The sequence below is a fragment of the Leucoraja erinacea genome, chromosome 31, assembly GCF_028641065.1.
Source record: "Leucoraja erinacea ecotype New England chromosome 31, Leri_hhj_1, whole genome shotgun sequence".
Lineage (NCBI taxonomy): Eukaryota > Metazoa > Chordata > Chondrichthyes > Rajiformes > Rajidae > Leucoraja > Leucoraja erinaceus.
Genome location: NC_073407.1, coordinates 18,256,912 through 18,284,077, shown reverse-complemented (window position 1 = coordinate 18,284,077; position 27,166 = coordinate 18,256,912). Strand labels below are relative to the sequence as shown.

The window sequence follows — 27,166 nt, the reverse complement described above, 5'->3', positions numbered from 1 at the left end:
TACCACCCTCCTCTCATCACCTTCCTTTCTTTCCTCCTTGCTCTGTTGTGGCAACATCATCTGAAAATATAATCTGTTTCCATTTCTATGCTGGCAACACTCCACTCTATCCCATGAACTACTCTATACCAATTATAAAAAATTAATATCAGATTTGGTTACCACTGACAGTAACAACCGGCTTTGGAATGTAGGGAGAAAGCTAAGCACCTGGATGCAGGCACATGGAAAATATGCAAAATCCACATGGATAACACCAGAAGTCCGAATCAAACCTGGATCACTTTGATTGCGAGATAGCTCTACAACATGGCCCGATTCTGCGCTTGCCTCGGTTCATTAATTGCTGAAGCTTTTCTTTCGTGTCTGTGTTATTCCCCTAAAGCACTATTTCACAGCACCCTGGGCCAGACTCCCTCACTCTATTCATCAATAACACGGATCCTGTCGCGTTATGCTTGTAATAAGGCTCGTACCACGACGTAAACAGAGTATACCTTTAATCTGTACAATAACAACAGCAACTGCAACAGCCTCGTGTAAGCCCAGGCCTCTCTCTCCAACTGCCGACACCCCCTGCTTTTCCAGACACAACCGGTTACTGGAGCCTGGCTTCTGGCAGGGTCCTAGTGCCCCTCTGCTCAGCCTTACTCTATTACTGCATAATACCACATCTCCCTTTCTTTGAGAACAAAGGGTGGACTACCTTTGTCTCTGCAGGTCTTAAGGGGTTTATTCTGCCCTTTTGCTGGAAGACCTGTCCCTGATCTAAGCATGCAAAATAGAAATAAAATAACTTACACGTTACCATACTGTGAACTATTCTTTCAGGTTTCAGGTAAATGTAACAGGTTTACAGAACATTTTCACATCACATTTCACTCTCTCTTTTTCTTTATTGTAGAAAACAGATCAATAAATCACAAATCAAGTCTCTGCGGCTTTCTAACCTCTCTCCCACACCTAGTCCGCACAGTCTCTGTGGTGGGGCCCTCTCCGCTGGGTGATGCTGTCACTGGTGGAGCTGGGTCTGGTGGAGCTGGCTCAGGTGGAGCTGGCTCTTCTCCCACCGGTGGCTCATCCGCGTCGACTACCTCACTGTTGGTCTGCAGCGGCACCAAGTGCTGCCGGTTCCTCCTCAGTGTGCCCTGAGGCACCTGGACGATATAAGAGCGAGGTGCATTGTGTGTAGATAGCACTTTGCCCTGGACTCGTGCATCGGTGATCCACACATCCTCCCCAGGTATTAGTGGCTCCAGATTTCTCGCTCCGTGCCTCTTGTCAAAGGATCTTGCGTCGTTCCACCTCTTCTCCCTTTCTTTGGCCCCCAGCGCGTTGTAGTCAGGCAAAACTGGATTCAGCAGGGTTGGAAGGGCAGGAACTGTAGTGCGGAGGCGGCGCCCCATCAACAGCTCGGCCGGGCTATAGCCGTTCCGTAGAGGGGTTGCTCTGTAGGCCAGCAATGCAAGATATGGGTCTGACGCCTTTGTTAGCAAGTTTTTCACGGTTTGTACAGCGCGTTCCGCCTCCCCATTGCTCTGAGGAAACCTGGGGCTGCTCGTGATGTGCATAAAGCCATACTCTGCTGCAAAGGATTTAAAGTGGCTACCTGAGAATTGGGGCCCATTGTCACTTTTAAGAAATTCACAAATTCCATGACGAGCAAATATGGATTTCAGGTGCACCACCACATCTGTGGACCTTGTCGGTGATAGCAGCGCAACTTCCACATATCTTGAGAAATAATCTACGACTAGCAGATAAGTCTTGTTTTTCAGCGTGAATAGGTCAGCTCCCAAGGTTTGCCAAGGCCTGTCTGGCATCTCCGTTGGCATCAGCGGCTCTTTGACGTTCCTTCGCTCTTGGATGCAGGTTCTACATTTCAGCACCATGTCATTCAGCTGGCTGCTGAGTCCTGGCCACCATACCGTCTGTTTGGCCCGGCCCCTGCACTTTGTCACCCCCAGGTGTCCTTCGTGTAGTCTCTGCAGCACATCACTTTGTAAGGCTGATGGGATGACGAGCCTCGTGCCCCGCAGCAGCAGCCCATCGTGCACAGTCAGCACTGCTCTATCAGCCCAGTAATGTCTCAGCACACCCTGCAGTTGGCTTTTGTCGGGCCAGCCGTCTGTGCAGTACTCCATCAGTGCAGAGCATGTGCTGTCTGCCTGCAGGTGCTCACGTAGGCTGCTCAGATAATCTCCACTGACAGGAATGTTGCTGATGACAGAGTCTACATAGATGTTGGTGTCCTCTGATCCCAAGGTGATGCCGTCAACCCTGCACACAAGCTGAAGCCTTTCTATGGCAGGTCTTCCCAACAGTGCAGTGTGGAGGTCTTTTACTACATAAATGTCCTCTATGGCTGTCTTGTTGCCTCTGCGCAGTGTTTCTCTGGCTACGCCCAGGACAGAGAGTGCATTGCCCCCTGGCCCAAACAATGGGCGTGTCGACACTGCCAGGCACTTCACATCATGCCCCCCTGTAATGTCATGGTACACCTCCGCTGGCATGGCGGTCACATCAGCACCAGTATCTATTTTAAAGCACACTTTTTGTTGTCTCACTTGTAGCTGCACCGTCCATGGGTCTTTTCCAGCATCCACGGATCCCAGGAAAAAGCTCTCTTCTTCCTCTGTAGTGACAGCATTGAGATATTTAGCACTGTTTCTGCACACTTTGCCATAATGTCCCTTTTTGCCACAGTTGTGACACACAGCATCTTTAGCAGGGCATTCCAATTTTCCATGCGAGGGCATTTTTCCACATCTATAGCAGGCCTTTGAACCTGGCTGTGGCTGTGTATTAAATTTATTTTTGCCTGGTGTTTGTGCTTGTGGCTGAGGCTTTGAGGGAAATTTGGGTTTTCTGTAGCTTTTAGCATGCACAGCATCAACATTTGAGCACTTGCTAGCACCGCTATTTTCTCCTCTTAAGTCAAACCGCTGTCGTCTAACTTCTTCAGACTGCCTTGTCTTTGTTATAGCAGTTTCAAGGGTTAGGTCTCTGTCTAGCTGTAGCTTTTCGGACAATGAGACGTTTCTCAGCCCAACCACTAACCTGTCGCGGATCAGCTCGTTCTGTAACTGTCCATAGTTGCAGTGTTCAGCTAAACCGTATAGAGCAGTGATGAAGGAATCCACCGTTTCTCCTGGCAGTTGCACACGCTGATTGAACTTGGCTCTTTCGTAGATTACATTCTTTTTAGGCACAAAAAATGCATCAAAGCCTGCCTTGACATCCGTGTACACCCTCCTCTCATCTGCAGTTAGCGTTAGCCCCTTTAGCACATCTTCGGCTTCATCGCCCATGCAATACACTAGCGTGTTCACCTGGTTTTCTGCCGACGTCGCGTTTAAATTGCTTGCAAGCCTGAAGCGGTCGAATCTCCTGATCCAACGCTCCCATTCTTGAGGCTTGGTAAAATCGAATGGCTCTGGAGGTTGTATTGTGAACGTAGCAGTTGGTGTAGGTTGCGCCATATCTGCCAGCTCGTCTCCTATTTCCCGCCAAAACGATACACCGTCCTCTTCTTCTTTAATTATTTTCTTGCTTACAAGTCTCCCAGTTCTGGCACCATGTCGAGTTATGCTTGTAATAAGGCTCGTACCACGACGTAAACAGAGTATACCTTTAATCTGTACAATAACAACAGCAACTGCAACAGCCTCGTGTAAGCCCAGGCCTCTCTCTCCAACTGCCGACACCCCCTGCTTTTCCAGACACAACCGGTTACTGGAGCCTGGCTTCTGGCAGGGTCCTAGTGCCCCTCTGCTCAGCCTTACTCTATTACTGCATAATACCACAGATCCAGTCAAAACTCTTGCCTTCAGTTTTCAAATTTGCATTGTCCAATTCACATATCAGCTCTGTGTCTGCCACTACAAATGGCTTTAAGTTAAGTGATGTCTTAATTTTAGAATATCCATCTTTGTTTTTATATACCTCCATAGCACTCTGGAACTCTGCTGTATAATAGCGTTACATAAGTCCAACTTGCTCTTGTTGATGTGGAATTTTGTTATTTTGATTTAGCCATTCTGCAAAATGCAATTCAGTTTTTTTTTTTTTTTTGCCTCATTCAGCCCAACTTCTGTTGTCCAACAAGAAGAAAAAGCAACCCAAGTATCGCAGTGTAATTTCTGATATCTTTGATGGGTCAATATTGAGCCTAGTCCAATGTCTCACCTGTGACCGAGTAAGTCTCATTTTCACCTATAAATTGTAATTTGGTGTAGAATCTTGTATTAATTTGCAAAGTTACAAAATTATAGAGTGTGGGATTACATTTTCACTTTTAGTGTTGTCATCAACAGTAATACAAGATGCATTCAGTGGAACTATAAACCCAACTTGTGTGATATGTGGCACTAAATTTTTGTATTTAATGGGAAATACAGCAAACCACACTGCCTGTTTGATTTGGTAACATTATTTCAGCTTCTTTGTGTGGAACACGGATTATTGGAATACTTTAACCCTGGATTGAAAAGAGCCACATGTTATCAAATGGCAGCTGTGATAAACAAGGTAAATAAATGTATAATTGAAATTAACAAACAAAGGCAAAGGCTAGCCATACAGATTGATCCAATTTAGAGGATGTGGAAAAGAGGTTAATAAATGTAATGTTGGTGAAGATACTGTATGAGGCATGGTAATTGAATTGCAGTAAAACATCAATAATGTTAGATTTGGTGTCAATGTTGAAGCTGGTATTTTAACATGATGGGACTATGCTGTTGCAGATTTCTTCCACAGTGGAAACATTTCAAGATCTGTCTTTGCCAATCCCTGGTAAAGAGGACCTGGCCAAATTACATGCATCCATCCACCAAAACCTACCTGTGAAAAGTGGCACCTGTAGCGATGCCTATTCTACACAAGGATGGGTAGCATTCATTATGGATTATATTAGAAGGTAAATAATGTTTGTAAAAGTAGTTCTTTTTTTAGATATTCTATATCTTTTAAATGGAGGATTCTACTGTTACTATAGTCCATTTTTGTTTAAGCTACTTTCTTTTAATGCATTTCATTACTGAACAATCGCAATATCAACGTACATATAATTATTTCCTTGATAATACCACCAAGGAAAACTCTTGTATGAAAAAAATTAATTAAACTGTTGAGAAGCGCAGTGCAAATCACGTAGGGGACCGTGTGCACATAGGTCTGCCATTCACACTCAATCAAAACTTGATGTTTGACCTTTGCACGATCTGATGTATTTGGAGATTTGGATAATTTGCCTGCTTCTCTACTCCATTAAATTAACAGTGATGCATTGAACCTTTCAGCCATTATTTTCAAATAGAATCAATCAAATTATTGAATATTCCTCCATGCTTTGGTGATCCTTGTATTAAACTTGCTCATTCATTGGGCTATTCTACTGATCACACGTAAACTGCAGAATCATTTTCTTCATTCATTCCATAGCTTCAAATGCCCATAGTGTAATTAAGAGTTCAAGGATAAGTCCTGTATAATATAACATCCTCTAGAAGTCCTCTATATCCTTTATAATGTCCTCTATATATGAATATTAGAGCATATAAAAGTGAACGTTATCAATTTAAATTTTATTTCAAAATGTTACTATTTTTTTCAAGAATAGAAGAACAGATTTTGGGATTATGTTACATGCCAACCATCTTCTCACAATGTGCATGCCAGACTTTGTGAGAAGATGGTTGGCATGTAACATAACCATCTTCTCACAATGTGCATGCCAGACTTTGTATATCATCTCATTTTTTTCCGCTCGCAACCAGGTACAAAAGTACCAGTTTTAACTCTTGGTTTCATCTCAAAACAAAATGATAATTTTGATAGATCAATACTTGCGCACTTTCCATTGCAGATTTGTCGTGTCCTGTATCCCAAGCTGGTTTTGGGGTCCTGTTGTAACATTAGAAGATTGTTTAGCTGCTTTCTTTGCCGCTGATGAACTGAAAGGTGAGTTCAGTGCGATATGTTAATACATAGAAATCACATAATGGAAACAGTCCACTTGCCATGGAAGACTAAAATGTCTCTCTACGGACCATATGTTTTGTGTTCCCTTATGTCCTCACCAATAATTTTTAAAAAGGATCTCATCACTGCCTCACTGGAGTTTGCAAGTTTCCCACTTTAATTCCAAAAATACATTAAAACTTTAAAAGTTTTTCCTTTGGAGGGCACTGATCGTACTGTGGCTGTAAAGTGGCTGTATTACTGCATGTTTTTCTCGTGAACATTCATTTTAACCTATAAATACATAGATCTCTTGAATTTCTTTGCATTTGTTCCTAAATTGAAGCCTGAGTTTCACATTAATTACGCTTTTCAGATAGTTAAATTAGTGACCAGATCTTTATTATTTAAAGTCTTTAAAAGTGGATCGCACCCAAGTTATTTTTCCATAAGTTTTTGTTTTGCAGGTGACAACATGTACAGCTGTGAAAAATGCAAGAAGTAAGTTTGGAGATATATCTGCTTTCCATGGCATTGTTTCTCCACTTGTTTTGATTGTGACTGATCTATGTTCTTATTGAAAATAAATTGGAATATCAGACAATTAAGCCGTTGTACTAGCAGTAAACTTTGGGGGACATGATGTGGTTTATGTTTGGCATTTACAATGGATTAATTTCCCATGTTTCCCCTTTAAGGTTAAGGAACGGAGTCAAGTACTGTAAAGTCCTTAAACTTCCAGAGGTAGGTGATTAAACCACCTTAAAATGCTAAAATCTTTTGTTATCAATATAGTTATCCAGTTTATTAAATACTTGTTCTTTAAAGCCATTCTTATTATATCTGAGCATGTTCATTACAGATTGTTGCTTTCTGGTTACAAATGTTAATGCAATTTACATCTTAATTGAATTTGATTTTAATTTAAGTTTCTTTGCAAAAATACATTATTTCATCTTGCCTGAAATTATGGAAAATTTTGGAAGTATTTTCCAAATTCTCTTAGGATTCTCTTTAGAAAGTCTTTTATGTGTTTTGACACTTCATGTACAGTGTAATCCTGTGGAGCGCTGAAATGTTATGGCATCTGTAAAATTGCCCCAAATCCGTAGCAAGTTGATGAGAAAATGGGATAACATAGAACTTGTATGAAGGGGCAAGCAAGTTGACACACGTTTGCTTGTGAACTAATTGGGCTGAAGGGCCTGTTTCCATGCTGTATCTCTAAACTAAACTAAATACTCGCAGCTAGACTTTTATTGGAAACTTGGACTGTAAACTTCTATGTATAAAAGTGTATACCTGTGTGCTGCCCTATTTCCATGCTGTGTCTTTCAATCAATCAAAACACTTTTCCTTCTTGTGGTTCTATACACCAGCCTGAAACCTGGTTGAGAAACAACCCCAATAATGCTCCCACAGACCAGTGAGAGAATTGTTCACCACAATGTTCCTGTGAGCTAGTGGGTTGGTTGAGGGAGAGCAGCTGTGTTACAGTGAGATGCACGACAGAGCTGCATCTTGACGTGCATGTTGAGTGCAGGTGTTGCCAGCACATACATCTTCTGCCATGGTCTCTATCATCCAGATGGGAGTGATGTAAGCTGCTTTTATCCTCCTTGTTTTAATGCACTGCTGTATGCAGCCCAGAGATTTCTCAAGGTTAAATGACCAACGACCAGTATTGCGGTTGCCATAAGGAAATCTCCAGTGGTGGGAAGCTGTGCAACCAAACACTAAAGAGGGGAAACTGCAGCTCCCTCCATACAGCAGGAGCTAATGAGTGGATTTTTAGGATCCAGTCAGCGTTTCAACAGCTGAGGCAGCAGCCACTATAGCCCTCAGCAAAGGCCCTCGGCAAACTCACCTGGCCTTTATTCCCATGCTCATAGGCTGCCTATCACATTATCTTGGTGATTCACCCCACACTGACTCGCGTGACAATCACCCTTTTATTGCCACGGGAATGCCAGTGGAGGACTTCAAATAACAAATATCTGGTCACTAATAATTTAATTATCTGAAAAGTAGAATTAATTTGAAACTCAGCCTTCCATTCAGGAACAAAAGCAAACATTTTAAGAGATGTATATATTTATAACTTGAAAGGAATGTTCACGAGAAAAACATGCAGTAATACAGCCACTTTTGTAAATTAAGTAATTGGAATCAAATAAGAAAAATAAACTAATTTTGACATGTCATTCTCAATACAGTCATTTTTTGCATTTCTATCATTGCGTTTATTGAAGTAATAGTGCTGGCTGAGTGGCTGGAAAAGAAAATCTCCATTGGCCCATTGGACTGCGAGGAAGCTATTGAAAGAATGTAGATGTCCTGAGAACAGCATTTAGTAGGAGCAGGAAACTTACGACGGACAACCTCCATCTTAGAATTCCAAGCTTCCACCCATATAAGTAAAGGAAAGCAGAAGAATGGGGTCCATAATAAATATCAACATTCCCTCTATTGATGCTGCCTGACCCACGGAGTTCCTGAAACACTTTGCTCCAGTTTCAAGCATCCTTGTGTCCCTATAAATATGTTGACAATAGGTAGAAACTAGCACTTTTGGAGCCAACTGATTTAGCGAGTAAAGAGCGTGGACATGGAATTGAGTAGACAGCTCTTTAAAAGGGTTTAAGTATGGTGGCTGATGGCATCTTTAATGCAGCATTACTCTGTGTGATGAGAATAGCATTAAGAGCAATGGACAAACACCTCAATGCAGCCAGGTAGAAAAGATGAGCCAGTACAGGCTGCAGTAATGGAATGTACTTTATAAATTTGTATCCACCAGTAAATTCACCAGTGCCAGTAAATTTACCAAGACATGTATATGTACAAGATGGTAACATGTTAAGAGAATCCCTGTGCAAATCTGGGTTCATGATACTCATCTGATAGCCAGATCCTGAAACACATGATAGTTAGCATAGTAAAAATGAGCAGGAAATGTTATGTTAGATAATATTGACACAAAAATATAATTGAATCATATCAATGCAGTTTAAGGTTTGTTCATATAATGTGTGTAGTAGATGCAAGCATTGCAATCGGCTTTTAATTGCTGCTCATTTTTAATTTTCACCTCCTTAGATTCTGTGTGTTCACTTGAAACGCTTTCGACATGAAGTGATGTATTCCTTTAAAGTAAACAGCCACGTATCTTTCCCACTGGAAGGTCTTGATCTTCGACCCTTTCTCTCGAAGGAGAGCCCTTCCCAAATTACAACTTATGATCTTTTGTCTGTTATTTGTCATCATGGGACCGCAGGCAGTAAGTAAACACAATATCATTCTTTGAATCAAGATCACAAGTGGCTTATAAAAGAGATTTGTTTGACTAAAAATTGTTAAATCGTTGAATCATGCCGCTTGTTCAAATTGCATTCTGAACGATCTATCCATGATTTAAGTTACTGGCCTTAAATAAATTGTTACATCAGCTGATTCAAGTTAAATAGGTAATAACATCGTGCATTCCAGTGACACTGAATTTACACAGTTCTTGAAAACAGGAACTAGAATGAAGAACATGGAATACTACATTCAAATTGAAGTCACCATATGTGAAATCGATGTCATTTATCCAATAGTTTGAACAAAATGAGTTCAACTGGGTAATTCCGACTGTTTTGGAGAATTTTAAAACATTTTTTCAGCTTTTGCGCATTATGGGTGCCATTTAAAAATAGTGTCATAAAGCACAGCAACAAGCCCCTCAACCGAACTCATCCATGCCGACCAAGCTGCTCCATCTAAGCTTGTCCCATTTGCCTATGCTTGGCCCATATCTCTCTCCAAGCCTTGAGATAGACACAAAGCTGGAGTAACTCAGCGGGACAGGCAGCATCTCTGGAGAGAAGGAATGGTTGACGTTTCAGGTCAAGACCCTTCTTTCTAAGCCTTTCCTGTCAAGTGTCTTTTAAATGCTGTTATGGTATCTACCTCCTCAGGCAGCTTGGTCCATAAACCAAACATCGTCCGAGTGAAAATTGATTAATTCTGTAAAGTTGGAAGTTTGTCATTGGGGTTTTTGCAAAGTTTGTAACATATATTATGCTAAAAACATGTATTTGTTGACCAGAAATAATAGATGCTTTACAGCTGGAGTGTGCAAGCTTCTACATTTGGCCCTTGAGCTATTGGAATTACATACACTGTTTTACATTTCCATTAATTTTCCAAAACTAATGGTTTTTGGTGTTCTAATTTAAGATCTATCCATCATTTGAAGTGGCCATCTTAAGAAGACCTCTTTCCAAACTTCCAGGGCCACAAAATTCAAGAAAATAAACAGTGAGTAAGAAATATAGTCTACTCCTCTTAATTCAAAATTTCCAAATTCAAATTAATATATATATATTTTTTTTAAGTATTAAATCCCCACTTTGATTAATTAGAATAATTGAATTATTCAGCAGCTTCAGAAATTAGTTTGAATTGTCAGGAGTAGACAAAACCCAAATTGAACTAAACTGGCCAAATTCAAGGGCCAAGTTGTTGGGCTCACTGCTTGGGCACTCCTGTTTTAAAGTTTTGAGGAAGGAAAATCATGTAATCTTATAAAGTTGGACATCTGAGCAGGGCTGTTACAACATTTTTAATATAAACATGCTAAGAACTGGTGTTTTTACAGGTGGTCACTACATAGCCTATTGCCAGAATGTAATTAATGGTCAATGGTATGAATTTGATGACCAATATGTCACAGAGGTCCACGAGACAGTTGTACAGAACGCTGAGGCTTATGTCCTTTTCTACAGGTAAGGAACCCTTAAATTGTTGAAAAGTGCATTTACAAATTAGTGATTTAGTGTATACTTAATCTACCTAACGGAGGATTTAAATGTTTGAAGACCGATAGAGTTATACAGCAGGGAAATGGGCCCTTTAGCCCAACTCTCCCACAACAACCAGGATGTTGATCTGAGTTAGCCCCATTTGCATGTGGTTGGACTAAACCCCACTAGACCTTTTCAATCCATGTACTGTCCAAACACCATTTGAACATTGTAATTGTAACCACCTCTACCACTTCCTCTGGCAGCTCATTTCACATAAGCACCACCTAAGTATGTGTAAAAAAAATAGTCGCCCCTCGGATCCATTTTAGATCTGTCCCCTCTTACCTAAAATCTATGCCCTCTTGTTTTAGACTCTCCTCGCAGGGAACAAGATTGTGACTATTCACTTTATCTCACTCCTCATCTATCTATATTTCTAAAAGTCTGTTCTTGACCGGTTTTGGCCATCTGTGCCGCGATTTCCGAGAGAACGCCACCACCTACGTTTTGGCCACCTTGCTCAGAGCCCCCCTCCGCCATATGTGTGCCGAGGATTTTTCCTGTCGATGAAAAATGACAGAGATATTAATGTTTTTACAAAATTCCCCATTCTCTCTGCTGCCCCCGCTGGAGGCAGGGGAAGGGACTATAAAACCAGGAAGTGGTGTGCCTCAATTAGTCTCTGCAGGCTGGAGCTCTGTCAATTAGTCTCAGTCACTCTGAGCTCTGAATGACACTGAACAAATGTCTACAGCACTGTGAGTACCCTTAATTTGGTTTGAAAATGAAAATATAGTTAGTTTGAAGTAAAAAAGCACTGCCTGCAAATGGTTGTTTGGGTTGAATTAAAAAGGCTCCTCCCCCACCTTTCTCACCCCCCTCACCCACCCTCCCTCTTATCCTCCTCTCCACCGCACTAGCCCTCTTGCCCCTCTCTGTGTCTGTCTCTCTCTCTGTCTCTGCGCCTTCTCTCTGTGCCCTCGCCCTCTGTCCCCCCCCCTCTAGATGTGACTGCAAGTTGGGGGTATGCGTCAGTAGATAGGGTGGTTATGGGGTAAAAGGAGCAAATTAATAATATTAATATAGTATCAAGGGGGGTAATTAGCGTGAGTGCGGGGGGGCGGGGAATAGTTAGTGTGTGACGCTGCATCTCGCCGCCCCCCCCCCACCCCACAACCGCACGTTGGGGGAACAGACCCAACGGGTCTGCACTTGGTCTAGTAATTTTATAAACATTTTTTTACATGTCACCACTCAGCATCCTACGCTCCAGGGAAAAATGACCCAACCCATCCAGCCTCTTTAGGTGTTGTAAAGGCACAAATGCTAACTCTGATTTCAATCAATCAATCAATCAATTTTTATTTATATTGTACGTTTAAAATCAACTCACTTTGAACCAAAGTGCTGTACGTAGAAGAATTTGTGTTGGCATACAACCATACAAATAAAAAGAAAAACACAGCACACTATAGAATTTAACATGAACGTTCCCCCACAGCGGAATCAATGTTTTCTACTGTGAGGGAAGGCAATAAAAAGGATTTAATCTTGTTAACATTTTATGAAGCTAAATAACACTTTTGTGTTTTCTGTAACAGTTTAATTTGGTTTACATTTGCAGGCAAACCTTTTTAAAGTAAGCCACTTGGCTGTGTAGTTCGTTTTGAAACTGATCTTCTGCAACAATTCGCCAACAGGGATTGCAATTTTGTGGGGAACAATCAATATTTCAGATTTAACTTGTGTTTCTGCACCATCTCTGTTCTAAGCTAATGTTTCTTTGTGTGTGCAGAAAGAGTAGCGAAGAAGCAGTGCGTGAGAGACAAAAGGTTGTAGCTTTGGCAAACTTGAAGGAACCCAGCCTCCTCCAGTTCTACGTCTCCAGAGAGTGGCTAAACAAATTCAACACCTTCACTGAGCCAGGCCCAATCACGAACCACACCTTCCTTTGTGTACATGGAGGTCAGTAACCTGGAAGAATGGCAGATCTAGCATCTTAAATGCCCAAATAATTTGCTGCTTTTTGTTCTCTTCTATCCCCACAGAGTATTAGACAATAGGTGCAGGAGAAGGCCATTCGGCCCTTCGAGCCAGCACCGACATTCAATGTGATCATGGTTGATCATCCCCAATCAGTACCCCGTTCCTGCCTTCTCCCCATATCCCCTGACTCCACTATATTTAAGAGCCCTATCTAGCTCTCTCTTGAAAGCATCCAGAGAACCCGCCTCCACCGCCCTCTGAGGCAGAGAATTCCACAGACTCGCCACTCTCTGTGAGAAAAAGTGTTTCCTTGTCTCCGTTCTAAATGGCTTACTCCTTATTTTTAAACTGTGGCCCCTGGTTCTTGTCTCCCCCAACATCGGGAACATGTTTCCTGCCTCCAGCGTGTCCAAGCCCTTAACAATCTTATATGTTTCAAGTATTACTCTAGCTCTTTTTCTTGCTTTCACTTTCTTCATTTTTATTGCTTCAGTCCTTCTGATTTTGAGAGTGTTCCGAAGGGATTTCAAGACTTGGTTAATAGGATAGTAGTGATATCAAGTGACCTGATTCTAGAAGAGTGTTCAAATCCCACCATAGCAGGAAGGAAATTTAAATTCAAATAGCTAAATAAATCTGGGATTTAAAGTAAAATCATTGTCATAATTGTTGAGGCTACTTGGACTGTTATAAAATCTGACCTGGTCCACTCGTGTTCTTTGTGGAAGGAAATCTATTATTACAGTATTTGGATAAAATGTAACTACATACACATAGCAAAGTAGTCGACTTGTAACTGCTATCTGAAATGACTGAGCACCCCACTCTGTTATAGAGATATACAGCATGGAAACTGACCCAATGGCCCGCTGTGTATGAAGGAACTGCAGATGCTGGTTTGCACCGAAGTAACAATCTGGGTCTTTGTTCTAAAAACACATTTTTATAAGTGAATCTCGGATGTCTTTGAGAGATGGAAAGTCATGGAGGTTATGCTTATTTCCCTTTAAAAGTGTTGTTCATGAAGTGCAAAATACTCAAAGGTGCTGAATTTTTGCATTTTCAGTTTTGTTCTCCAAAGAGTGATTTAGTTTCCTATTTTCTAAATGATTGTGGGTGACACTATTTTTTTGTTTACAGGTATTCCTCCAAATAAATATCATTACATTGATGATCTGGTAGTGATTCTGCCCCAAAATGTATGGGAATATCTTCATAACAGGTAGGTGTGAAGAAACACTTCAGAGTTGATACTTGCAATGTATTTTAATATTTGGAGTCTTGACTTCTATTTTGTATTTTTTTAAGTAGTTTAGCCAATCTTATCACTAGGTCAGATTCAGTCTGAATGAATACCTTTCGTTATCAAAAGGTACTAACTTTTAGTTTTAGCTGTGCTAATTTGGAGAGGCTGAACAGAAAGCATCTAACCCCTCATACAAAATGGTATGATTAATAGTTTTGTTTAAGAGGGAGTTAGATATGGCCCTTGTGGCTAAAGGGATCAGGGGGTATGGAGAGAAGGCAGGTACAGGATACTGAGTTGGATGATCAGCCATGATCATATTGAATGGCTGTGCAGGCTCGAAGGGCCGAATGGCCTACTCCTGCACCTATATTCTATGTTTGTATGGCTGTCAGCCATTATAGACTTGCTCAAAGTGTTGTGTGCATTCGGCATTCCTATCTTGCAATGGATAAATCTATGTTCATGATTTTGAGGATATGTACCGCTGCTGGCAAGTTAATTTCACTGCACCTTATTGTGTATGTGACAAATAAATCTGATTATTGACTATGATAAGAGACTTAGTAAATTTCAGTTGCATTCAATAGAGATGAGATCTCTATTGTTGATGTGATTGAGATACAAAGAACTGCAGATGCTGGAATCTTGAGTGAAACATAAAGTGCTGGAGGAACTAAGTGGGTCAGGCAGCACCTGTGGAGGAAATGGACAGGCAACTTTTTGATTCGGAACCTTCTTCAGATTGATTATAGTTAGGGTGAGACAGCTGGAAAAGAGAAGTGATCGTGAGAATCCATGTTTACTGAAGAACTAAAATATCTCGGATGTCCCATGAATGAGATCTCGAAATGATCAAAGCAATTTAAAGAAATTGGCAGGATTGGTACGATTTATAATTAGAATTATGAATTAGAATTATGCTATTTGAAAAATAATCCTTCAAAAATATGTTAATTGATGCATGATGATTATGCTGGTATGTCCAGAAGATCACAAATGTTATTTAGTCAAGATATTTAAGAGCAACATTTATTTGGCAAGGAATGATTTCGAGGAATAAGGAGACAGTTTGAAGAATTGGGTTTAACATGATAAAAGTGGCCATGCCAAACGTTACATTTGGCGTACTTCCTGATCAAATAACAAAATTGCTACATGTCTCAATATTCTTGTCTTGATTGTGGCAGGTTTGGAGGTGGCCCTTCTGTGAACCATTTATACATCTGTTCCACTTGCCAAGTAGAAATTGAGGCAATTGCTAAAAGGAGGAAAATGGAAGTAGACACTTTTATAAAGGTCAGAGATCACTGAGCATCATCCTAAAAGGGGGGAGCTAGATTTTTAACTGAATTAACAACTGTTTATTAATTGTACAATTGTCGTATAAATATTTGAGAACATTGTATTTGTTTACACCTATGATCAGTAAATTTCTTGACTATTGCTGGTACTCTATCATGGTAAATTGATAAAGTTCTTCTGTCTCACCCATGCATCACATCAAAGTAACATCCTGCTCCTGACTTCTGTCCCTACTTCTGTCTTTAGCTAGTGCAGGAGTACAGCCTTGGACACTTCCCTCTGTCCCAGCTGTAGGCAGTTAAATATCAATGCCACCCTAGAGATAATAATTAGTGATGAAAGATATTATGGATTAAAATATAACATTTGTACTTCTATGAATTTGTATACTGCTGTGTTTTGAAATGTGGTTCTCTACATTAGAAACATAGAAATTAGGTGCAGGAGTAGGCCATTCGGCCCTTCGAGCCTGCACCGCCATTCAATATGATCATGGGCTGATCATCCAACTCAGTATCCCGTACCTGCCTTCTCTCCATACCCCCTGATCCCCTTAGCCACAAGGGCCACATCTAACTCCCTCTTAAATATAGCCAATGAACTGGCCTCAACTACCCTCTGTGGCAGAGAGTTCCAGAGATTCACCACTCTCTGCGTGAAAAAAGTTCTTCTCATCTCTGTTTTAAAGGATTTCCCCTTTATCCTTAAACTGTGACCCCTTGTCCTGGATTAGATGTAGATTGAGTTAGAACAAAGGAAGTTTTTAAAAAAAATTTTTAGCATACCACCCAACAACATGGGCGGCACGGTGGCGCAGCGGTATAGTTGCTGCTTTGCAGTGCCAGAGATTTGGGTTCGATCCCAACTACGGGTGCTGTCTGTACGGAGTTTGTACATTCTCCCCGTGACCTGAGTGGGTTTTATCTGAGATCTTAGGTTTCCTCCCACACTAAAAGACATATAGGTTTGTTGGTTAATTGGCTTGGTATAAGTGTAAATTGTCCCTAGTGTGTGGGCTCGCTGGTTGGTACGGACCCAGTGGGGGAAAAGGGCCTGTTTCCACACTGTATCTCTAAACTAAATTAAACAAGATACTGATCTAACTTGGCGTTGTGTTGCTTTCAGGGTGACTGATTGAAAAGAAAGTTAACTCTATTTGTGAGAACATTGTTTTTCAAATAGAATCCCTTCTTCTGCATTAAAAAACTTATCAGAGGCATGGTCATGGAACAGCACAGGACCAGGCCGTCCAGCCCATAATTCCCATGCTGAACATGATGTCAAGTTAAACTAGTCTCCTGTGCTTGCACCCGATCCACGTCCTTCCATTCCCTGCATTTATGCATGTGGATATTAGCATCTGTTTTGAAATTTCTTGTAACTGTCGCTTTGGCCGAGTTGTTGCAAAATGAAAAGATTTATGAGTTTAAATCTTCGTCCAACCAAACAAATTTTCAGCTGTTTTAAGAGGCCCAGAGAGTATTTGGAGAAATGACAGGGCAGGCGGTTGGGCCGGGTGGGGGTGGTTTGAGTCCATGCACTCAGCATTAAGTTGTCAGGATGTGAATGTAAAATAATCAAAAAGGGTAATTGTATGCTGCCCTGGTATGTAGATACCAACTATAAAAGGATAGAAATTATGTGGTAGAATTAGAAAACCACAGTTAGACCACACCAAGAATATAGTGTTTACATTAAGAATAAGGTTATGGGATGTTTAGATTAAAATGTTTAAGATGTGAAATAAATCTAATAAGGTGGAGGTGTGGAAATTATTTCTACTGATTGGAGAACAGGACTAGGGAACACATTCTGGATATAGAGCCATACTTTCCTGAAGCGAAGTTAACATGCATGAAATGGTGGTAGATATTTGAAACTCATCCACATACCAATGGAAAACTTTTAAAATGCTTAATTTAAACATGCGGATAAAGATGAAATGCAGGCTCTAAATAAATCTTTCCATGTAACGTGGAGTGAAGGAAAAAAATGAGTGTTGCATTTAGTCCTTATCCAGGGACAGTGATTAATTAAATAAAGAAAGCTTTTGATTTGTACAGTTTATTAGAAAAGTTTAGGAGTATAATTTCACATTGTTGTTAATTAGCATTTTTGGATTCACTTTAAATCTGAGACTGCTAAATTTTGGTTAAGTAAAGTTATTAAGAGGTGTCAGAATAAAATGGCAGATAAAAAATTGGTTTTGATCTTTGAATAACTGAACAGGTCGAAGGAACAAATAGCTTGTTCCTGTTCTAAATTCCTGCACCATTTCATGGAGATGTAATTTTATATCAGAATTTCCTGATTTCATACAAAATAAACTTGCTCAACACATCTCCTTTAAACTTTAATCCTCATTTTAAAACTATGCCCTCTAGTATTTAATTTTTCCATCTTGGGGAAAAATGGTTCTGACTGTCTATCCTCTCCACGCCTCTCGTAATTGTATTTACTTCTATCAGGTCTCCCTGTAGCTTATAGCATTCCAGAGAAAACAACCCATGTCTGTCCAACATCTCCCTGTAGCTAATATCTCTTAATCCAGAATTTACTCTGGTAAACCTCCTCTGCACCTTTTCCAAAGCCTTGCATTCTTCCTGTAATGGGGTGATCAGAACTGCACACAATATTCCAAATAGTTTTCTGTCTAATTTGAATAACTGATAATTTATTATATATTTGTTGTTGTCATTGCATCTAATCTATTGGGTCTAAAGTTGCCGTTAAAAAGATTTCAATTGTTCCGGTTCATATCTGTATATATGACAAATAAACACTCTTGACTCTTGGTGACTTACATACTTTCCGACTGATGATGGACACTTGAAGCACACGTACTGCAGCCAGTTTACATACAATACGTTCTCAAAGACAGAAAGTAATCATGAATAGATTAACTGTTTTGTTTAGAATGATGATGAAGTAAACGCAACTATTTGTGACATTTCTTCTCATTATCTTTCCATCTAGCTAAACAAAGCGTTCCAGGCTGAGGAATCTCCCGGTGTTATATACTGCATTAGTATGCAGTGGTTCCGCGAGTGGGAAGGTTTTGTTAAAGGCAAAGATAATGGTAAGAAACATTAGATTGAAATGTTTCCAGTAAGCCAAATAGATTAGCAGTTTCCTTGAATCCCAGTAAAATTCACACGTAGAATCTGTATTTTATCGGATCAATTAAATATATTTTTTAAATTCTATCATATTTTTATAAATTGCCATCACTTAATCACATGTGATTTTAAAGCCAGGTTCACCTTTGAAACGTATATATTGACAGTCCGTCCTAAGATAACAAATTTGTTTGTCTTATAATTTCTAAGAACCATAGATTTGCCATCCTATACTATATGCAGGTAATGGAGTTGTAGACCAGTATAGCACTTGGAAAACCGTGTGAGATTTTTGTGACGTTAAATAGCTCCAAAATGCTGCCTCACATTTCTTTATAGTTACAAAAATATTATGAAGTCTTTGGATTTTCTTTTCTCTGAGATGTTAAGGAAAGTATAGTAGATAAAGTCCGCCTCTTCCTTTCTTCTTCCCGCCACCCCCTCCCCCCACCCTGCATCAGTATGAAGAAGGGTTTCGGCCCAAAACGTTGCCTATTTCCTTTGCTCCATAGATGGTGCTGCACCCGCTGCGTTTCTCCAGCACTTTTGTCTGCCAAGGAAAGTATAGCATTCCTTTAAGTATTGGACAATAGGCGGGAGATTTTGCAATAGAATATTCACACGCACATTCGGATAGGAGTAGATTGACCTTTTCTGACTACAGACTCCTTTGCATTGAAAGCAGCTGGAAATTCTGGAAACTAAGTATTTATGGTTGAAAACAGCTGAGATGACCTTCTCTCAATGCATTTATCTTTTTTTTTCTTCTTCCCCAGAACCTCCGGGTCCAATAGACAACAGCAAAATTGCGGTAATTAAAAGTGGTCATGTCCAACTTAAACAAGGTATGGATCCAAATGCTTGCTTACGATACAATTCTGATTTAAATATAAAAATTTTAAAAATAATATTATTTTCTTCAAATATGTACCCTGTTTAAAAGCATTGATTTTTCATTTTGTTTGTGATAGCATGCGGGTGTACTGGCACTTCTTAACAATGTAAACACCAATGTTTCGTTTTACAGTCATGTGACACACATGTTTATTATTGCCTACATAAAAAAACATGATCAAAAGAATGGAATATTGACATCAAAAGTAATGGCAAATGCAAGATAATAATAATAATAATAATAAATTTTATTTATGGGCGCCTTTCAAGAGTCTCAAGGACACCTTACAAAAATGCTGCATCATGGAGATGGAGGAGAAGGGAACTGCAGGTGCCGGAATCTTGAGCAAAACGCACAGTCCTGGAGAAACTTGGTTTGTCAGGCAGCACCTGTGGAGGGAATGGATAGATGACATTTTGGGTCGAGACCTGAAACGTATCCATTCCCTCCACAGATACTGCCTGACCTACTGAGTACCTCCCAGCACTTTGTGTTGTGCTGGTTGAAGATGTAAATTTTGCACTGTAGATTGAGATTGCTTTGCTGAGTTCTCTCTCATTGCAGATCATAATTTTAATTTCAAATTTTTAAATTTTATATTAGGTGCTGATTACGGTCAGATTTCCGAGGAAACCTGGAACTACCTGTTTACTCTCTACAGCGGTGGACCGGAAATTGCCATGCGGCAGAATGTTATTCAAGCTGATTTGGACAGTCCCCAGGGAGAGCGGAAAATAGAAGCCGAAACCCGTGCTGTGTGATGATAGAACGGGCTTAAAATAACTGGTTGAAAGGTACATTTGTACAGGAGGAGTTAAATGTCTCAGACTTTCTTGTGGAACCAATGATATTGTTGAGAGGCAAATTGACCTTTTTTAAAACAAAATTGGATTTGAGTGTTTTGAGTGGGCTAATTGGTCTATATCCCCTGCCATGTTTCCCTGATTTGTGCAAAGGTTTGACAAACTTCTGATAACTCTCGTTAGGGTAGTAAATTTAACATCAATTAACTGCATTGTAAACTTCAATTTAGCAAAATATCTCAATGCACTTCATAGGAACATGATGCAGGCGCATCGGACATTTATCCACACACAGAGATATTAGGATAAATAACCAAAAGTTTGGCCAAGGAGCTAGGTTTTGAGGAGCTTTTTAAAAGTAAAAAGAAAGAGCTTTGGGGTGGAATTTTAGAGTTTAAGACTTAATTGATCGTGGATCAATTTTTAAAATGATTAGACCAAAATTGGAGACCTGCAGAGAGCGCTAATAGGTTGTAGGGCTGGAGGATGTTGCAAAGTTGAGGAGATACGAGGCTATGGAGAGAGGAGACTGAGGAGATTTGAAAGATGTTAATTTTAGAACTTTGGTATTGCTGGTCTGAGTAGATCTGTGGATTTGGGTGATAGATGAAAGAGACCAAATTAGGCTTTATATTTAAATAAGTTTTATATTTATTGGATTGGATGAGGATAATCAATTTCTAGAGTTCACAAAAGGAATCCTTATTAACTATCCAATCCTAAAGAATTCTTCTTCTTATCGAGTCCACACACAAGATTAGAAGTTGTTCAGCCAGAGCTGAACACACTTCTCGGCATCTGCACAATGATGTTTGTCTTGCGCTTCTTGTGGGTGGTGGGGTGAAAACAGGGCCGCGACGTGAACGCTCTTTCCTTGACCCCATCCTAAAGAATTGAACTTCTGCCAATTTGCTCAATATAACACACTGACATTTCTCATTAATGTGATGTGGGCATTCCTGGCAAAGCTAATGTCCATTCTTAATTACCCTTCAGAAACTAGTGATTGAATTGTTCCATGTGAGGTTTGTCACAGAGACGCCAAAGAAAATGATATATTGGTTCTAGTCATGGAACTTTGTGATATAGCGCTGTGCACTGAGAGAATCTAAACTGCTTTTAACATGGGCCGCATCTCTATGATGGTGTTTGGGATGAGCACCGGCAAATTACCTTCTATCAAGTTGTAAATAGAATAAAGATGTGTTACTCTGTCTGAGTGAAAGTGATATGAAGAGATGTTAAACTGCTTAAAAAGCAAGTTGGGGAAGAGTAATTCCAGGTTTGTTACCTAAGTGCATTGGCAAAGGTCTGGAAGTTCAACAAAGCAGACTAGGAAATGGAGTGTAACATTCGGATAGAATTATAATGGGCCGTTTGGCCCGATTGCTCTGTACAAGTGATTATACTCCAAGTAAATCGCCTCCTGCCTTGATTTATTCAATCCTAACAAAAATCTCAACAACATAGGTGCAGAAGGGAAAAAGAGTTAACGTTTCAATTACTGTCCTCCAACTTGAATCAGGAAGCAGGCAATGCTGCATACGCTAGACACACTGGTTAGAATGATCAGGCTCCACTTTAAAACATATTCTTCCAGACCTGCTAAGTATTTCCAGTGAAGATGGACACAAAATGCTAGAGTAACTCAGCGGGACAGGCAGGATCTCTGGAGAGAAGGAATGGATGACATTTGGGTCAAGATCCTTCTTCAGACATTTCCAGCACTTAGTGTTTTTAATTCGGAAGTTTTTATTTTGCCTATCTGCATCCATACATTCTACTCCTTTCTCCTTTGTATTTATCTGCCTTCCCTTTTGTCAGGTGTGCTAATTATTTCAATTACTTCATTTTACAAGTCGCCTTTTTTTTTTTCAGTAATGAAGTCTAACAAAGCAAAAAAAGAAATCCAACAAATGAAAATAAAAATAGAACTGATCAGCAGGGGAATCCTGATGCAATGGTTCAACCAAAAACCTAATGGACTAACAAGAGATTAACCTTTTTGTTTTGCAGATTATGATACTGAGCTGAAGGTTGTGAAAACTGCAACTTTTGCACCTGTGATGAATCTATGTGAGCACTTTGTAATTTAACTGTAGAAATTATCTTTTTTTTTAAACAAAACATTTTATTTCTTCTTGACTAATTATATAGCTAAATCAAAAGAGTGCTTGGCATTATACACTGTAAAGTAAAGTGCTATGGGACCATTATAATGCTATACCAGCCTAAACATGACTGTATTTCTTTAGAGGCTACATTTTTGTCTATATAATGTGCATCGATAAAAGTTCATGTGTTCTGATAAGCAGGCCAGTCATTTTTATTTGTAAATGAACCGATGCCGCAGACCTATGACACATGCAACACCCAGCTGAAGTGATCTTGAACCTGGCACATTAAGTGAATTCTTCACATGGAAGATTTTGTTTGAGAATATTTGGTTGATAACTGTACAGTGAAGAAATGGAGAGTGGTAATGTTGTGACGATAATTGACAGCTGTGTAAGAAATAACACAGAAGACCAGAACACAAGAAACCGCAGATGTTAGAAAATGTTCAAAACACAAAGCGCTGGAGTAACTCAGCAGGTCAGTCAGCATTAGGCAACATCAATGTTTGCGTCAGGACCTTCAGTCTGAACAAAGGTCCTGACCTGAAAAGTCATGTGCCCATTCCCTCCATAGTTGCTGCCTGACATGCTGAGTTACTCCACCACTTTGTGTTCTGACAGAAAAACAGTGATCAGGTCAGCTGCAGAGAACTACTTCTCCTCTCTTCAGTATGATCTTAATAAGCTTCATGTAATTTGGTGCCATGAGTTTTCTACTGAAAAGTGGCTGTATCGGCTTTATGCAAAAATAACAGGCAAATTTGCCTTAAAATGTCAGCTGAATGCATTGTTCAAGCTGTTGAAAATGTTGCTTTGTTTCACTTTAACCTAAGCAGCAGCAGTGGATTTCTTAAGCAAACATGCAATTATCAATTTTACTTGCTACTTGTTTTTGCCATTTCAATGCATCACTTCTTATACCTTGAGCGACAGGCAGCTCTCCATGAGTGCTGCTTTATGACTGGAGTTCAGGCTTGTAAGAGTTTGTGAGAAGGTGAGCTTGTTCTGATTGTATAATTTTAATTTTGTTTTTCTTGAAGTAAGCATTATCGAAAACCTCTCAATATAATGCATAGAAGATCAGGAATTCTTCAGAACAAGCTGCTTGCTTGCCAAAAGTTTAAAACCGTTCTCTAGGGAAAAGCATACAATTTAAATTAGCAACAGAATTCTGCCTGAAAGAGCAATTGGAAGGAACCACAGTTCCACAATTCCAATTAATTAAAAAGAGCAACCATGTTTAGAATAAGCACAGATCTCGAGAGTAGCAATTTAGAATTAAGATGTGGGATTCGTGCTGTCTAGATTGATAATAAACTGCAATAATATGTTCAAACTCTATGTACAAGTTGTTTTAAGGCTCGTATGGCAGCCCAGAAATAAAATGAGGAGAAATTTATTCCCAGATAGGGATAATCCTTGGAATTTTCTGCACCACATGTTGTAGATGCACAGGCCAAGGGTATGTTCAATATTGAGATTATTTTTTACACCACGGGATTTGAGAAATACGGGGAAAAGATTGGAAAGTAGAATTTGAGTAGATCTCATTGGTATGATCTTTGCGAATGTGAACCAAACCCAAAAGACCACTTGTTATACTCTTCTTGACAAGTCACTGGTTGTGTTTGAATGGGCAGGTTGGTATGTAGACTTGCCTTGAAATGTAATTGGTGTCTGAAGCAGTCACTAAAGATAATCATTTTAGAAAAATCAAACATAACCATTGATAGTTACTCAACTCATAATTCAAGCACTAAATTTTGATTTTGCTGTATTTCTTTGTTTAACTGAAATTATTGGATCTGTTATTTTAAATAATAAATTATCAGAGTACTGAATTGCTAAATTGTAGGATCTTGTGTGAATTAGTGATAATTCAGAAAATGATGTGCACTATTCACACATATATATATGAACCAATTCCAGGTTGATTCAGGCAGCTGACCAGCTAATTATAACATTCTCATTGTTGGGTTTATATGACAGAGTGTGCAATGAAGAACTATAAATCTGGTCATTCTTATCATTAAAAAAACAGGGAGCTTCTTCCTATTTAATCAGCAATAAATGTCCTAACATCGGAATAAACTGTTTTGAATGTAATGTTTGGTTTTGCCTGACCTAAACGGATCTACATTCTGTCTGACAGAATATATTTGGTTAAAAAGGAAATGCACAGTTCTTTTCAGCACAGTCCTATTAACTTACATTGTTAAGATGTTGATGGATGTCTACAGTCTCTCCCCCACGAGCAGGAATTCAGTATATTACCAGATAGTGGTAATATTAATCTGCTTTGGTAAAGTTATTCCTTTTGTTCAGATTCTATCTGCATACTTAAATCTGCCTGAGAGGAGGGAGTAGGCAGAAGGCATTGGAAATCAAATTAGAAATGTTTGTAGAGCAAGCATACCAGTAAGTTGTGCCTATGTAAAAAAACGAGACATTGGTTTCTGATAAACTACAATTTTAAACAGCTGGTGAGCATTTTCAATTATCTTTGAATTTTCTTCCCTTCAAATGTTACTAGATGTTAGAGCTGGTACTACATCTTTCAAAAAAAATAATTTGGATGGTTCAAATATTCTGGTCCAAACTTTCTAGTCCACTTTACTTTTTCTCAATACCAGATTGCTACCAATGTGTAATTGTAAAACGGCCCTGATATTCCGCCCATGCAGATGGAGTTATTTCATACTTAAGTTGTCAAATTATTTTCCCCGCCCACAAAAGGAAAATGCATGGTTCTGTATTTCCCCAAGTAACTTGTTAACAAAAAACAATTATGTTTTGAAAGGGAATCTAGAAATTGAGCGAAGATACGGTGGGGAGAGTTGTTGATGGTTGGAAGAGGTTGGAAATCCATCAACATTTACATATTTGTGTTTAAATCAAATAATAATAGATTCACCTTGCCTTTGCTCAGAGTTGTAATTTATGAGGGACATTACCAAAGTCATTTTAAAGAGCTGAAAAATTTACAAAATCGCGTTCAAACATTTAAGATGCAGAAATAGTTAAGTGTAAAGCATGCTGCATGCAACGTGTAATGTATTGAATCATTTACAAAATGTGAGACCTGCGTGTGCACTGTTGGGAGAGGGGTTTTGCAAATACATAGTTATGTGGTGGAGGGATGAATATTAATCTGCACCATTTGTGTTGCATTTAGAAAAACATTCTTCTCCCTTGTACAGATGTGCTGGAGAAGAACAGTGCCCTTTAGATTTTGTCTTGATCTTTCTCTGGTGAAAATGTCATGATTCTTATAAGGCAGTACGATATTCACAGCTGCATCTTATTTGCAGAAAGGCAATTGTGTTGAGTATTTCCAGGCTACTTTATACAGCCACGTGTAGCTTCCAAATGTAAGGTGTACAATGCACAATAGGAACCACTTGTCTGTTACAAAAATGTATATATATTTCAATGTGATGTTTCTAAGAAATAATTTCCTTTGTGAAGGATTCTGATTTTATTGCAGAGGTACTTCAAAAGTTTGTAAGATAAAACATTGCACAAATTTATTTTTCGTAACTAAATATTTGTTCAAAGCCTCCAGAATTTTTGTCACGATGAACATCAACAATATTTGTTGCTCACATTTTAAAGCTTTTAATTTCTGAATGTAATTGAAGTAAGTCAACTATAAAGGCATTTTATGGGGTAGGTACAGGAAACAATTACCAATGTTTACAGTTTTTAAAGTTACAGTGAGTCCATTCCAGAGTGAAATCAGAAATCATTTTTCCACATTGGAATTTGCTCTCCAAAAGAATGTGGAAATGTAGCGTAATTGTTTTTTTGTTTTTTTAATTGCTGAGGTCAACAGTCACTTAAAATGGTATGGAGCAAAGATAGGTACAAATCAGCCATAGTTATCTTTAAAAGGCAAAGTTTCTCTGTAGACTTCTCATGTTGCCATGTTTCATATGTGGTGTGCTCTTGTTCAGGTTTGGGAAATGCTTCTCATGAGTCTCAACCCTGAAGCTTATTTGTTGCGTTTGCTACAACTCAAGATCTACCCCTAAAATTGCTCCCAGTATCGTTTGCCTTAAGACCTGGCAAATGTTTTTGGATTGAGGGTTTGCTGTATCAGTGACAAATGACGATGTGGGGCAATATGATTTGTACCCTGATGTAACGAATTGTGACTTGAGGATGTTAGCAACAGACTGCCAAAAAATGTTTTAAATTCCCCTTTGCAGAATTCCATTTGCTCTCATAAAGTCATTTTTAAATGTTTTGAAACTGATGGTGTAATCAGTGCATATTAACTAATTTATCCCAAATATATTGAGGAAATCCTGTGAATCCTTTTATTAAGTGCGCTATAGTTTGGAAGTTCTCTAAAGATTTCAGTATGATCAAAGTTTGCTACTCCAGTTATAAAATGGGATGTGTATCACTTGTATTGGCCAGATTGCTGATTTAATATCTTAACCTGCTACCTTGTAAAGGTGGAAATAATCTGCTGTAGTCTTTATCTTGTACAGTGATTACAAAATGGATACTTAAATTATTCTCACAATTACAAAACTTAGTATAGAGTTCCTTTGTTGCTTCATAATTAATGCAGATCTAAGTGCACAAGATATTTCAATAAAGTGAAATAAGTGGCATGAATAGTTTTGTTAATTCCTTCATTCCTTTTGTATTGTTTGAACTATTAGCAGCATAACTAAATTTTACCAAAAGTTGTGCAAATGATTTTAGTTTACTTTTTTCCTCACCAGTGTCAATTTTTTCGTTCATTAGGCAATATCTTTTGGATTCACACAACGTTCCGTGTTATCTAAGCAGAAGGTGCAAGGAGACTGTTATGGTGGCACGCAGAGAGCACATGCAGGAGGAGGGTTCGTCCGCTGAGACGGTATAGGTGAAGCTTAGAAATGAGAAAGGTTCAACCACTCTAATGGGATTGCACTATAGGCCCAC

At 39.3% G+C, this 27,166-nt stretch overlaps 1 protein-coding gene across 4 annotated transcripts in view; it reads left to right on the top strand.

Moving 5' to 3' along the window:
• usp20 (ubiquitin specific peptidase 20) overlaps nt 1-24,560 on the top strand; it is a 42,262-nt gene extending 17,702 nt beyond the window's left edge. For 2 of the 4 annotated variants that reach the window (XM_055660153.1, XM_055660152.1), the window contains exons 12-26: nt 4,086-4,198; nt 4,441-4,530; nt 4,749-4,921; nt 5,870-5,964; nt 6,432-6,465; nt 6,663-6,708; nt 9,064-9,244; nt 10,607-10,733; nt 12,550-12,719; nt 13,881-13,962; nt 15,177-15,285; nt 18,268-18,370; nt 19,187-19,255; nt 19,909-20,099; nt 22,125-24,560. In XM_055660153.1, coding sequence (XP_055516128.1) covers nt 4,086-4,198; nt 4,441-4,530; nt 4,749-4,921; nt 5,870-5,964; nt 6,432-6,465; nt 6,663-6,708; nt 9,064-9,244; nt 10,607-10,733; nt 12,550-12,719; nt 13,881-13,962; nt 15,177-15,285; nt 18,268-18,370; nt 19,187-19,255; nt 19,909-20,066 — 1,550 coding nt within the window. In that variant the 3' untranslated portion in view covers nt 20,067-20,099; nt 22,125-24,560. Of the gene's footprint in view, nt 1-4,085; nt 4,199-4,440; nt 4,531-4,748; nt 4,922-5,869; nt 5,965-6,431; nt 6,466-6,662; nt 6,709-9,063; nt 9,245-10,606; nt 10,734-12,549; nt 12,720-13,880; nt 13,963-15,176; nt 15,286-18,267; nt 18,371-19,186; nt 19,256-19,908; nt 20,100-22,124 lie in introns of those variants that run through there. The other 2 variants (XM_055660154.1, XM_055660155.1) reach the window with 2 other exon arrangements.
• Nucleotides 24,561-27,166: the final 2,606 nt, after the last annotated feature.